Source organism: Heliangelus exortis, chromosome 13 (assembly GCF_036169615.1).
Source record: "Heliangelus exortis chromosome 13, bHelExo1.hap1, whole genome shotgun sequence".
NCBI lineage: Eukaryota > Metazoa > Chordata > Aves > Apodiformes > Trochilidae > Heliangelus > Heliangelus exortis.
Window position 1 is genome coordinate 7,942,240 of NC_092434.1, and position 15,086 is coordinate 7,957,325.

The following is a 15,086-nucleotide window of genomic DNA, read 5'->3' on the forward strand; positions in this document are numbered from 1 at the left end:
TGTTTGCAAGAGTTTAAATTTCAAATAAAATCCCAGCATTCTTTTGAAAAAAAGGAAAGGGCCTCTCCCCTGCTTAGATTGTCAAATCCCAGACTAGCCCGGAATTGAATAGGCCAAGTCAGTGACCTCAGGCAGAAAGAATGTTGGTTATTTACGTAGGGCTTCTGCTATTTTAGCAGCAAACCTTTTCTTCTGAAAGGACAATGTATACTGTTTTGTGTTTATGGCCAAGTAAAAAGCTTGTACATTTGAGATTTGCATCGTAATAGCCTCGTAACTCAATATACAGCATCCTCACAAACAGCAGTGCAAGGCTCTGTTTTGTCTTAGCCTGTGCAGGTCTTTTAGAGGGTTTTTGAAAAGTTCTCTGAAAAAACGTCCTAAAGATTCAGCTGCTTATATGTTGCTTTGGTGGCTTTTTTTGTTGTTGTTGTTGTTCCCCCTGGAGTTTTGCTTTTTTTCAGAAACTTAAATTACACGTGGTTTCTTTATGAACTATCAGGCTAGTGCTCAAAATATTTTGATGCATCTCAAGCTAAGCTGTGCCTGCAGCTTGAAACCAGGAAAATGTGTGTGTGCATAACACACACACCGAGCATTTTTCCTGAAATAATAGAAGATCTTTACAGGCATTCTGGCCTAGTGGATGAGCCTGCAATCCCAAATGGTTTTTAAAGTGTGCCTTTCTCAATAGATTGTAACCATGAGGAGCTATTGTGTGAGTAAAGCACACATTTAGGATCCAATCCTGCATTCCTTAAAGTCAATGGGAGTCTGAGCGTGAAAGGAATGCAGGATTGGGTCCTGAAACAGGGGAGCAAAATTGTGTGCCAGATTGCTTTGAAAAGAAGAATACAGCACATCCACAGTAGCCACTTTTTAGTGTTTCAGATTTCAAATGGCTGGAGTCTGCAAAAAGTGCCTTCTGCCAACACGCAGTATCTTCTATTCAAAATAATTTGGCCTTCAGTTTGTTGGGTTTTTTTTCCCCCGTATCTTAAAAGCCCTGGAAGCCCAAGAAATTCACCCCTCCTTTCACAAAGCCTGAGCAATTGAGCATTGTGAGGGGGTGGAGGGGGCAGTGGCAGTGGGGGGTGGCAGTTTCTCCAAGCCCAGGGGCTGGAGCACAGTCCTCCTTGCAGACCCCTCCTGCCACCAAGACCCTGCCTGGGCACCCGCGACGCGGCTGTGGCTGGGATGCAGGACCCCCTCGTGAAGAGGTTGTGCTCACGTAGCTTTGTGGCTTTGTGTGAGTCCCCTGGAGGAGACAGAGGAGAAAAATTTAATTAACTGTTATTCAGGGGCTGAAGCAGCCCTGGTGCTTCCCATTCTCAAGTGGGTGAAGGGACAGAAACCCTATGCAAAAAAAAAAAACAATAAAAATCTCTGTGCAGATGGACAATCATAAGCCAGAGGGAGGGATGGTGAGCTGCGGGCCCAGACTCATATATGTGAGTAAAGGAGAAACAGTTACAAAGAAAAAGTATTGGAAGCTTTTGCTGTCTATTGGCACATCTTTTAATTCTTGGGCAGGTGAACCTTCTCTGCCAAGTAAAGGAAAAGATCTGGGTGAAGGTCTGAATCACTTTTTCTTGAGATGACTGGATAGAGGAGGTAGCAGAGGTAGGCTATTATTACTTAATATTTTCAGTTATTTATTCCATGTAAAATTTGGTATTTCTCTTGATGCTCAGCTCCTGAAATCATCCTAGATACTTGAAGTTTAGCTTCCGCTTTTCAGAAATTTCGTGTTCCAATGTGAGGGTTTGTGGAGAACAGGTTGGGTCCTGGGTGTTTCGGTCACTCTTAAGCTTTTGAGTTACTTTGGTCCCAGTTTCTCTGTCAATGAAATCATACTCAGAGAGCACACAGGTGCTCTTCAGAGGGCAGATCACACCTTGCATGGCAGGGAAAGCTGCAGTGTCTGTGCCAGAGTTTCGTTTAAGGCTTTGGAGGGTGGTTTCCATCGTGATGCTCTGTGCTGTTATGATGATGTCCACAAGACATACAGGAGATCACTTGGGCTCCAGCTGCAGCCTGGGTGGTGACAGCACCACAGCCCTGGGGTGGCACATGGGGTATAAGAGCACCTTTAGTGCTGCCTGTATTTAGGAGCATGGGCAGCCCCTGGATGGCTGCTGCAGTCCAGCTCTGAATCAGAAAAGCTCCAGACCCATACCAGGGGCTTTTGCAAAACAAAATTACCAGGTCTGACGCAGTAAAGTTACATTTCCTTTGAGTGAAGATGGAGACAGTGGCCGATACATTTGCTCGGCCCAAGCCACTTTGTGTCTGGTTTCACTTGTACAGGGCTTTGTGTCAATGCATGGGAATATTCCCTGTTATGGTAGCTGGGAAATATTTGAGCAAATCTTGTGTATTAATCCTGTGTGTATGTTTACATGTCACTTTAGTCTGACAGCTTTGAGAGGCTTTCACCTCACATGCTGACATGGGACTGGTAATGATGCTGGTGTCCCATCAGTCACTGCAGAGGTGGCATCTGAAGCAGTTAATTAGCAATTAGATCCATGTTCAACATTGCTAACTAAAACAGATATGCACAGTTCTTCAGTCAGTCAGGCATGAAGAGCCTCCCATGCTCAGAAAGCCATGTGAGTCATGGACCAGAGCTTCCAGAGTGCCGAGAGTCCTGCTCAGCCTTACAGCTGACAATTCGTAAAGTAAGAAGTAAGGGGAAGAAATCCCAATGGCAGAAGCAGTGTGATAAGCTTGCTCTCCTCCAGAAAGAGCTGCTAAAGAAGGATGCTGTGTATTTGTGTTGTTCTGTGAGACAAGCCAGTAGCTGATGTTGCCACCTTCCCATGAGGAGCAGCAGCATCCTGCCTGGTCCTGCTGCAGCCTCAACCTGGGGGCTCCCGGGGGGCTGTGCCCCCATGGCAGAAGCAGCATCAGAGCTGAGGCCTTTGCTCGTGTGTGGTCAGACCTACCCAGGCATGTCCTCAGCTAACAGGAGGGGCAGGTACTTGAGTAATATTCCATGGCAATAGCCTGGGCTGTTCAGGCTTTTAATTAGCTCAGCTTTAACAAATTTGTTGAGCAGCACTACCTACAACAGAACTTTTCAATTGCACTCCATATGGGGAGGGTTTGATCACAATTTCTGGCTAAAATACAGTCCTTTTAAGAGTTCCACACGTCTGTAATGTTAGAAGTAACAAGGACATTGTTAGTCATCTCCCACTTTGTTCCCTCTAACACTGAAACTTTCCTGCATGAAGTTACAAGAAGAGGCACGTATATCACGAGAGGGATGATGGTGAGGAGCTGCTGGGCTGTACTTCTCTCAGCGTGCCGGTAGTCTCAGGGGCGTGCAAGGCTTTATCTGGGAGGCGAGGCTGGGGCTGCAGCATTCCCATTATGTCAGAGGGGAGCTGCTTGTTTTTAAGTAGCGTCAGGCACTGAGACAATGCAGGCTTCTCACATGAACTTGCTTACACTACAGTGCTAGTAAATCACAATTATTACCCAACGGTTGCATGTTTTTAATCATCAAAGTACTTAAAATATTATAATAATGCTTGGCACTTTTCAACTTCAAAGCATGCTGCAGACAGTAATTAGGGCTAATAACCACGCTGACAGTGAGACGTGGCTATCTCTTGTCTTACAAAGGAGGGGGGGGGTTGGCCCCCGACGCGGTTGCATCATCCCACGTGAGGCTGGAGATGCACCACTGAAGGCTGCAACTTGATAAACTCACCTCCCTATGGGCAAACACCCCACTGCCAGCAGCAGGGAGGGCTTTGAAGATGCTTTCGGGACTAGTGGGGAGGGGACAAAACGCTTTCAGCACTCTTCCAGAGCACCTCCTTCAAACCATAAAATGCAGTCTGATTCACATTTTGTTCTACGAGGGCCTGGGACAGCTTTTGAAGCAGTGCTGGAAAAAAAGTTTTACCTCCTCTTGGCTTTCTGGCTGGTGTGTTTTCACCCAGCAAAGTGTTGTGGAGACCAGAGAGAAAAGTTGTAGACAGCCTATGTGAACCGTGGGTTATTTTCTCTTCTGCAAGCTGAATCCTTTGTTAAAGCCAACAGCTTTCCCATTCCTTCCTTTTATTTGCAACACATAGGGAGGAAAAAACTGTGCAGGAAGTAATTGCTAGATACATTTAAATACCAGACTCATCAATTGGTTAAATGTGAAAACTGATGTTAAGAACCTAGAGATGATTCTGATTTTATGTATATTTTTAGAAGTTCCAGAAGCCTGCTTTCTTTTGGATGTTTGTCCTTTTGTTTGCATATGCCAGTTGGGATCGTTCCTTGGGACAGTAATTTCATCTTGCATTTTATTAACATACAAATTATCTGTGTGAAACTTTGTGATCTTTGCTGCAGCATTTGTGAGGTCTCTGGGGTGGTGGTACTCCCTTATCCTGATGCTCAGCATCCCTCAAATGTGTAGGTGTCAGCCAAGTAATGGAAAAGTTCTTAGCAGCGAGCATTTGCTGTTGCTGTGAGAGCATAAGCTTTGCTTTTTACAGTAAACCAAGGCTCTTAAGAGCGTTCAGGGAAAAGGGGCTTCCCTATAGTAGGCTGGGTGGCTTCTGCCCTGTCCCGTGGTCCCTCCACACTGTCCTGGCTGACCTGCTGCTCTTCTGGTTGGGTGTGAAACAGCCTCTTCCTCCCTGCTGTTGAAAACTGGTCTGGCGGGGCAGCCGTGCCAAGGTGGGTATCCAGCAGAAGGAGGAAAGAAACAAAGTGTTTGTGAAACCCTGTGCTTGTGAACTCTGTGCGAGGCAGCTCATTATAAGTGCTCATTATTATTATAACGAGCTGTCGGCAAGTTGCATCAAGTTTTGTCAGAAACTATTTGACTTTTTTGTTTCAATATTATGAAAGCAAATAGTGACCCAGGCTTGGATAGACTCAGTCATTCAATGGGAAGTCAAGCAGAGGTTCTGTGTACCAGTGGGCAGGATGATGCTACCTGGTCCAGCTGGCCAGCCATTTGACTCAGCTGGCTAAAGCAATGTTAGGGTTGTTTTTTTAAAACTTACAATCTCTGACTGACTGACAGTAATAGGTTACAGCTACACAGAATGGGCTGGGGCTGTGTAGGGTCCTAAGTTACTCCAGACCATGAATGGTGAAACCACCTTGAAACCACCTTGTCCAGTACATGGGGGCTGGGGCAGGTACCCTAACCCAGAGAGGGAGAAGTGCCAACACTGCATCTCCCTGGGCTTTGGCTCCCTCCTGGCTGCAGCTGCCAGCGTGTTCCTTTTGTTGGAGTTTACACATGGTGCCCAGGAACTTTCTGTAGAGTTTGGTGTTTGACCATGTACATTTTTGCTTTTATTTCTAGAATGCAGTATGTAGAAGCCAATATAGTGCAGTCATGGTTGTTTGTGTAGTAACTTGCTGTTTCTTGTTTATGACATAATTATTGTACAATCCCTGAATGAAATTCCTCTAAGGTAAAAGGCCTCTAAGGTTATTAATTATTGCAAAGAGTAGTAATTATCATGTGAGCATGCTGCTTGCCTGCTTTATGAGTTCAGGCAAGTTGATTCCCTAAGAGGTGGCTAGTTTTTTTCGGGTGGAAAATGGTGTTCCTCCTCAGTTTTGAAAGATACTGCTCTGCAAGTGCTGTGTGAAACAGATGTTTGTACCTTGGCAGCTGTGTTTGGCAGGTTGGGGGGACTTGGAGAGGGTTGGAGCAAGGGCTCAGAACTTGTGCAGTGGCTGAGGTGGAGGCTCACAGATTTGCTACACTGGGGTAAGGTGAGGTTGTTTTATGTTGTGGGGCAATCAGCTGCCAAATACATCTGATAACGTCTTTGAGAGCCAGTCCCAAACGTTGGATTTGCCTTGGTTGCTTGTTGGCTTCCCACTCCATCCCGATCCAGAAAAGCTACAATCCCATTGCCTTCTGCCAGAGATGCTGTGCTAAGGAAACAAAAGGAGCAGACTTTGAAGTGTTTCTGTCAAAGTGAGCACTACCAGGCTCTGCACCCTGGGTTACAAAGTGGGATGTATGGGTTCTCGTGCACCTTCTGCAGTGCCTCAGGAGATGCTGAAACCTCCCTGAATGAGGGCATTCCTTTCCTGCAGAATTCCTTCCAGCAGTGGAGTTCAGGATTTGTCCCTAATTACCTCTGCTGCTTCTAACCATAATGGGTGTGTGGTGAGGGTGATGCCCAGCGTTTCTCCACCTGAAACAAATGCCCTGGCTTTGCATCAGCAGTGAGAGTGCTCAAGGTGGAAGTGCTGCATCAGCATGTCCAAGGCAAGCCCCTGTCTTGGGTGCAGCCTCTTTGTTTCCACTATCTGAAGATGAATTGTGTATTAAGGCTGGTCTGGCAGACCCAACACACCCTTTTAAAAGCCATTCTGGCCCCTGTCCTTTTTTTCCCTTCCCTCCATTTGCCTTTGTCTTTTCACTAGAGAGGTTTAAAACCAGCATGAGCAGGCAGGAGGGAAGATCTGATGCAGGTGGTTACTCCTGCATCAGTCGAGGGAGGCCCTGTGACCCCCTGATTGCTTGTCCCAGCCCCTATGCCTTGCTTTGGTGATGTGTGGGATGGACCAGTTTTTCCTGAGGGTTTTGGAGGAGATGGTACAGTATCAGTGCATTGCCTACACCACCAGGCTCTTGGTCCCTACCAGAGCTACCAGGCAGCTAGAAAGACAAACAAGAGCTGACTCCACCTACCAGCAGTATGGAGACAGCAGCCCCTGAGATCGACAGCCCAAGAATGTGCACACAAAAGAAGCATTTCCCTCGGCCACGACAGTAAAACCGCCAGACAACCACATGCTGCATGTGATTTCCCAAAAGCATCAGCCCAGATCCCAACTTCTTTGTGCCACACACTGTTTCCCAGGATCAGCTCACAGTGGCAACGTGTAAAAAGCACTTTCAAGCACTGAAAATTAATCATATTTTCCTCAATGGTGTTTATGGTAACCGTGGAGAGCACTCCTGCCTCCTCTGTGCTTGGCCAGCTGGCTCAGCTCGCCAGCCCCCAGTTAAGCCCTCTGTAAAGATTGGTGGCATTTATGGTGGAACTGCTACTGCCTTGGGAGGAGGTGTCCAGGCTCATCATGTGGTGTAAAAGCTCCAGCAGTGACCAGAGAGGGGTGATCTGTTGACCTGATAAAAGAGAGCCTTTTGCCCTCTTTCTCTACCTAAGGGCAGCCAGCACACAGCCCATGGTAGGCACCGTGCCACCTGCTTGCCAAGGCTGCCAGTGGCTCCTGAGAGCACCCAGATGTTTGGGAGCTTTGGCCAGTGGGACCCTGGCACAGAGTTGGAAGTCAGGTGAGTCAGGATGAGTGTGTTTTCTCTCCTCCCTCTCTGGTTTTACGCTGATAAATGGCATTGCTTTCCATAGAAGCAGCTCTGGTGTAAGACAGATCTGAGCTGCTATATCTAAAAACTCATTGGGGTTGGTGGTTTATGAATTCCTGTGTTTAATCTTTTGTTGGGACTCTATGAGAGTTTCTTCTGCATTTCTGCTATAGAGGGAGACATCAGTTAAGGCTGATCACAGGCTTTGTCAGCAGGGTACTGCGAGTGCTAAGGAAATGGCAAATGTTCAAACTTGAAAATGAGATCTCTTGGTTTTGGTTTGACTTTTTCTGCCACTCTTTCTGTCACTTGTGCCTCAAGCTGCTCTGGTATTGCAGGGAGCTGTGAGTGTAGGTGCTGTGGCATTGATTAATATATTCATCTTTTTTAAGGCTACAGGAACATGCATATGTAGTACCCCTTGGTTTGGTCCTGTGGAGAGAAACATGTCATTGATGTTGATTGCAGTAGATGTATGCTTGCTGTGATTTCACCTGCCAAGAAAATAGTCTCAATTTACAAATGCCCTTTTCCCCCCAGAATAATGATTTTTGGGTTTATATTTCAAAATTTTCAGGAACTGGTATTAGCTGGGTTCCATAACCTGCACCTAGAGGTAATGTTTAGTTGATAAGGAATTTGTTAAGGCAGGATGGAGCCAGGAGCCTATCTCTCATCCACATAGCTGGATGGACCAGGGAGGAGAAGGCCAGGAACTGGCCATGCAGATCAGGCACAGCAGGGTCTGCTTTTCACTTTGTGTCCTCAACAACCAAGTTTGGGGACAGAGCACAAAATTCTGATGGTACCATCTTTTAACAGGGAGAAGACTACGAGGAAAAGCATTCTACAATGTCAATGGCAAGGTGTACTGTGAAGAAGACTTCCTAGTAAGTAAGATTTCAGGAATTCTAATTGTTTTTAAACCAAATTGTTCTTTTGTATTGGCTTATTGGCTTTGAGAGATGGTTTAGTCATCTGGCCCCCCCTGCCAGTGCTGGAATTGAGAAGCATTTACTACTAACTTCATAAAGACAGGATCAGGCCCTTGGTTTGAAGTGGTGGCTATGAAACCAAGTACAGAACTGTCCGTAAGCCATCACAAAGTGTAAATTATGAGAATAAACACTGGAGCTGCTCAAGCCTGGGACTTGAATTGCAGCCACAAAGCCTCGCCTGCCAAGCTAGAGCTCAAAGTCAAACATCTGGGGAATACCAATCATAGCAAGAGGGGAGACGTTTTTGACTGGAGCACGTCATGGCTGTGTACAATGTTGCTTTGTTGCAGGCACTGTTTTAATCAGTGCTGTGCTCAGGGTGATGTGGGGCTGCATTGTGATTAGCTAAAAACTGTTAGCCACGGAGGAGCAACTAATTTTCTCTCCATGTGTCCAGAGCTTTTATAAATGCTTTACTTTAATGGAGACTGAGTAATGAAAAGAAAACTGAAACTTGTTGCTGAGCTGTGTTCTTCCAAAAATAAAATATTTATGCAATTAAGAGTGAGGGTTGTATAGTACACAGAGAATTATTTGATAAGTGGCAGACCATTTATAATTAAGATGAAGAGGACAGCATAGCTGGGAATTGAAGCTAGAGAGGAGTGATATATTTTAGCTTAGAGGATGATGAATTTGAGAATCAGTATGTTGAATTTATACCACCTTAATTTATTTATTGAAATACCATTCATTTAGAAGGTTGGGTCTTCCAGAATGACTTTCCATTTGTAATGAATATATGGCCCTATTCAAAGTGTATCCCCCAACAGAAACGTTGCTGGCAGCTCAAAGTGCGCAAATGCATTTCTTGCCAACTCAGTCCATAAAAATCATGGTAATTTCTTAAATGTGAGCCATATTTGTCTTACACCTTTGCTCTCAGCCTACCACAGCTGGAGACTGTTGAAAAGAGCAAATTGAATTTTGTGCAGAAAATAAGTTTTTTTTCTATAATTTAAATGTACCACTGTTTTGCTTACATTTCTGAGAGAAAATTGGGGTTTCTCCCTTGGTTTTTTCCGTCCTTTTTAGCCTATGTTTCTGCAGAAGAGCAAAGGCAGAGGTGTAGAAGAGGTGGAGTGTGAGATGGAGGGGCTTAAACCTTTGAGGTTTTTTTAATTGTGTTGGAATGTAACTTTCCCCCTGATCAAAAACCTTTCATCCAGACTTAATTACATGATTGGTGTTATTAGCTCATAATGTCATCCTAAATAAGAGAATTTTCAATCTAAAACTCTAGAACATTCTGTTTTCAAGGGTTGGGGGGAAACCTCTTCATTTCTTAGATGTGTTCTGTTGTAAGCTTCTGAAGGGAGATACTTGCAGTGATTTTCCAAGGAAAACTGAGGTTAAGGACCTCATAGGAATAAATTTTCTGCAAGTTAGGGAACTACTGGGACATTTGAGGAACAGGAAATTTGGGTAGGAGGTACTGTGCTGGGACATCTGTGAAATCCATGTCATAACTGTATGGGAGGGGCTGTGTGTACATGGTTAGGCTTGAAACAGCAGGATGATCTCTCCTGAGATGAGGGGTGTCAGTGTTTCATTTCTCATAGTCCCACCAAAGCAGCAGTGGTCTGAATGAGCCTCTCACTTGCCTTCCCAGCAGGTGTGCTGAGGGGAAGCAGCTGACTTGCAAACACAATGCACATGGGGAGAAGGGGTGTTAGGGGGCTGAAACCTCCCTGCTGTCTGGAGGAGACCCTGTTCCCTTCCCACCCCCAACAGGCAGCACAGGACAGGGCTGAGGTTTGTTAATTCTGGCAGAGCTCTGTCCACCCCCACTGCTCCCTCTGTGCATCCCTCTGTGTAATTTGCTACAGGTGCTTCATCCCTGTCATCATACTGGGGATATTCTGCAGGACAGTCCAGGCAAGACACAGGGATTGCAGCAAGTCCCATTTTGGGACTGCAGGAAATAGCACATGAACAATAATGGACAGAAAAGCTGAACTGATTCTTGCCCAGTCAATTTAGGAAATTTTAGGGAAGAATGGATATTACATTTATGGGTTTCTCCTTACTGTAACTGTTAGAAATGTTGAGCGTCCTGTAGATGTCAATATTTTTGTTTTCCTGCAGTGCTGCTGCTTTTCTGTGTTGGAATGGCTTATTCTGGGCAGTCTCCAGAGCTGTAATTGATGGCTCACATGTGCTACCTGGTTCTTTAACTCCCACACGCTCAAGACAGATCAGCTGTTTCTATCAAAGGTGATATATATGAATACTCACTGCAGTATTCTGTACAGTCCTTGAGGCTGGGACCTTGAGGAATGCCATTGCCTGATCCTTATAAATGTTTGGCACTGTTGCAGGAGCAGGGCTTTGCCCTCCTTCACTAAGTTATCTTTTTTGAAGTTCAGCACAGCACTGGTGGCAGGTATTCCAGGGTGTCTCTCTTCCACCCCAGGGACAGTTGCACTTCAGTGGCAAAATGCTGGGTGGATCATTTTTTAAGAGAGCTCAGTTGTCACTGATAGTGAGTACCAGAGAGCTTTGGTTACCAAGTTCCTTCAAAAAACCAACTCTGTGTAAGTGTGACATGAGGAGCTGCTAGCATCAAGCATTTCAACACTCTTTTCTTTGAAAAGTGCTTTTGATTACTGGATGAAAGGTGTTGGAGAAATGTAGATGGTATCATTCATTATGAGCAATTTCCACTGTGCAGCCATAAAGCTATCCAAAGCACAGAAACACCCATCGTAACCTTTGGCAATAGCCACAAGGTACATTCTTCTAGTAAATAGTTTTCCCACATGTTTGTTCTTACAGCGGGCACAGATTATCTTTTTCTGAATCAGGCAGTTTATTTTGCTCATTCTTTCCAGGGAAGGAGGACTGGAAGTTTTTAGACTCACTTGCAGAGTTGTAGATGGGGAAATGATGCCACATGCTGCAGTTGTTGTCTTGAGGATGGTGCCAGCCTTCTGTGGGGGCTGTGAATTGATGGAGGAGGGGTGGTACCTTGCTACCTGAAGGACGTGGCATACTTCTTTCTTCTTTGTTTATTTTTTCTCAGCCTCCTGCTTCCAGCCCTGATTAGCTGCAGATTCTCTCAGTGCCTAAACCCAAGCCATATTGGCTAAATGTAATGAATGAATCTGATTTAAAAAGAAAAATACATAGATAATTCCACTTCAGCCTAAGCACTGTGTAGAGATTGCCTAATCTCTACCATTTCCACTAGGAGCACTTCAGCAGTCATTGGTATGTTAGATTGTAAGGAGTGAAAGAACAAAACCAAGACCTCAAACTTCTCCTTGCTTTGCTTCAGCCCCAGAGAGGATCCAGTTACTTTTTTTCATGCCACCATAAGGTAGCAAGTCCAGCAGTATCCAGGTCTTTCCTCAGCCCTGCTAAGATAGTTATTTCATGAAAGGAAATAAAACAAATGACAGTTTAATCCTTCCCTGAAAGCTCCTAGGACACAGATGGCTAACTCACGATAACAGGGACACTGTTCTTGATGAAGTGAACAAAACATAAATGCCTTACTGTATAATAAATAATTCCAGTCAGATGTTCCTGTTCCATTTTGTTGATAAATGGCTGAATAATCATGGGTGAAGGAAAAATAGCTCAATAATTTTAATTTGTCTTTCCTTTTCAGTGCTTAAATATCATGTAAAGAGGTTTAAAAGAAATTACTGTTTTTCTTGGCAAAAAAGACTTTAAAAATGTCACCAGAGCAGCCTGAATCTTAGATGTATTATCTCTATCCTTTTTCTTTCTTTCTTTTTTTCTTTTTTCTTTTCTTTTTGATAGGCTTTTCCCTTTTCTCTTAAGGTAACAAACATTATTGAGTGGGGGTCCAATAGAGGTTAAGAAATGAGAAAATTTCCCTCCAGGGAGGAGATGAGAGTGAAAATGAACCTCATGACAGATGTTAGGTACATTCCTTAATGCACTACTGGAAGATACTCAGATGCTCTGGAAATAACCTGTTACAGACACCACAAGCTTCAGTGCATAGAATTAAGGTCATCCAAAACTTTTTCTTTTAAGATTATCTCTTTCACTGGCTTATAACTTTGCCAAATTTTGTCATTTAGGCTGAACTTTTTCACACTAGGCTTTTGCCTCTGGCTAACTTAGCTGTCAGTTGTTGAAAGTTTTATCTAAAGCTGTTCATCCATTTCAGTGAGTAAGACTGGAGGAAGATCTGTCACTTTGCCCATAAATCCTCAAAGAGAAAGTCTCTAAAACTTCATTTTGCACATGTCAGCCATAAAGAGCAAGCCTCCAGGAGGCCCTTGGGTGTCCCCTTTCTGCCCTTCCCAGCCCAGAGGGTGGAAAACAGCCCGGCCCACTTGCTGGGGCCCTAGGAAGATCATTTTTATTTAGTGTAATGGAAGCTGGTGTCAGCTGGAGTCAGAGGTTTGATTTTTCCATCTCAGTGAGTATAGATGTTTGGAGATCCCCTTGGGAGGTGAGCACTGGAACCAGTGCATTAGTCAGAGAGCCCGTTGCTGCTAAGTGAGTCTCTCAGAAAAAAAAGCAGACTGATTAAAGCTGCAGCTTGTGTCCATTTCATGTCTAAAGGGAATCACAGAGCAAATGGCATTCCAGGTAACTGTGATGATGTTGTATTAAGGAGACTCCAGTCAGAGAATAGACAGGCATGGGTGTTTATTGGTATTTTTAACAGAAGCTTTTGCTGCAGTATTCTTGATGTGCAGAAGTGTAAGGAAGTCACTGAGTATTTTAAAGCCACTGACAGCTCTAGGCTGGGGCAGGAGGTATTTTCAAGTTCCAGAGGCATCGTGAATGCAGAGCATTGCTGTGCTCCCAAATATTGTCACCAGAAACAAAGGCGAACAGATTATATTCTGTTACTGTAATGGGCACGTGAGGGAGTGCAGTTCATGTTGTTACTTGTGTGTGTCTCTTTCCAGCCTTTCACTGTCAAAAAAATGTGAATATTTGCCTTCCTTAGTTTTTCCAGAGTTTGTAGTGTAGATCCTGGGTTTATTCTATAAACAAATTTGACAGTAATGATGATTAATTAGGGTACTCTGAATTGCAGTGTTGCATCAAACCTAGAGAAGGGTTTAAGATGCAAATTTCAAAATATTGATGGACAGTAAAACATTGAGTGGCCTCTTCAGACTTGAATGTGAATCATCATGAAGAGTGTGTAGAGCTGGCAGTTTGGGTTCGTTCATCTCCCATTGCAGCACAATCCTGTAGTGCTCTATCCTGTATCAAGAAGTTAAAAGTCCATCGCAGCTGGTGGCAGAAGTCCCATTGATTTCAGGGGGGGTCTGGATTTTCTCCAAGGTATTAATCACAAAGGACAAATTTTTAAAGCTATTGAATGCTGCAAACACTGCATGGCATGGCAAACTGCTGGCCTGCTAGCTGAAGCAAATTGGTGCTTTGAAATAGGAGACCAATTGGAATCCAGAATAATCTCTAAAGTTTGTAAAAGCAATACACAGGCAATACCTGGGTTATAATGTATATAAGCATAATGTAATGCAATGTTGAACAAGTAAGATCTATATTGAGTAAAAGGAAGCTCAGAATTTCCTCAACAGGGTTATGGATTGTTAAATGGGACACAGGAATCACTCTCTGTGCCATGACAAAACCAACAAGGAAAGAAAAAGGTGGGTTTTTTTCTGAGATGCATCACTATTGGACTAGCTTTGCAACTATCCCATACTTCACATTTTCTAGTAGAATGGTTTGAAGAGCAAGCTACAAAGTCCAGTTGGTCTCATGCCAGATTGTCCTCTTTATTTTCTCTTGATCCAAGAATTCAGATTTCCCCATTTTTCTTTATATTACACTGAAAAGTAAATTGCTATAACTGAAAAACACTTAAAAGAACTAGAGCTCTTTGTAATTATGTGTAACTCCTGCCAAACACTTGTAAGCACATAGCATTAATTTTTTTTCTGTGGGAGAGTTAGGAAAAAAACATGTGAGAAAGTGATGTGTTTCCACTTCTGCAGTGAATGTTGGTATTAATTGCTGTTATGTTTTGAGTTGAAATCTTTCAACAACTGTTTTGAATAAAATCCAGATTTTTTTTTTTCCAGGAAGGTATGTTCTAGTGTAGACAGTTTCTTTTGCAGTGTACATAATATATGGTAGTAGTGACAGTAAATAACCCAAAGCAAGACTATAGTGCTGAGCAGTATGAAGTGCTGCACAATGTGAGTCAAGTTAATAGTTTTTGGGTGTATGATATGATGCAGTGTTCAAGTTGCTTCAGGCTCTTTTCACGATGGTTGTCACTGTAAAGCTTCCAAAGGAGTTTGTTTAAGGAGGATCTAGTTAAGAAAACCATTACTGGCTCTTAATCAGACTTGAAAGTTGCCTTTGTGAGTGCTCACACATGGGTCTCTGTAGGCTCTCTAGGACGTAGATGGCTGTTCCCTTTTTAGAGACTATAAAATGTCTGACTCGTAAGGCAAAGTTAGTTACCACTTGAATTCCAGCTTTTTGGCAGTTTTGTGCATGGTGAGTCCAACAGTTACCTCTGTGCATAACATGAAGTCCCTCATTGCCCTATCCAGGTCCTTCAGACATACCAAAGTGGAAATGAAGTGAAATGGTAAGGTGCTGCTGTAGAGTTTCCTCACTGACAGCAAGACAGGCTGAAGCAACAGGATATAGGAAAGGGTTTCAGTGAGGTGAAGTGTAAAGTTCTGGAATACTTTCCTTCAGTTTAATCTCTGCCACCTGCCATGAGGCTCCCCTATCTTTGAGCCTGAGAAGGCCCCATTTTGTTCAGTTCAGTTTAATCACTG

At 43.9% G+C, this 15,086-nt stretch overlaps 1 protein-coding gene across 2 annotated transcripts in view; it reads left to right on the plus strand.

The window, feature by feature from the left end:
* Positions 1–15,086, plus strand: part of WTIP (WT1 interacting protein) — a 79,567-nt gene that overhangs the window by 48,085 nt on the left and 16,396 nt on the right. Inside the window, exon 3 of one of the 2 annotated variants that reach the window (XM_071756723.1) lies at positions 8,144–8,211. The exons of the other annotated variant lie outside the window; for it this stretch is intronic. Within the exon in view, the coding sequence (XP_071612824.1) occupies positions 8,144–8,211 (68 nt within the window). The remainder of the gene's footprint in view (positions 1–8,143; positions 8,212–15,086) is intronic. 2 annotated transcript variants of the gene reach the window in all.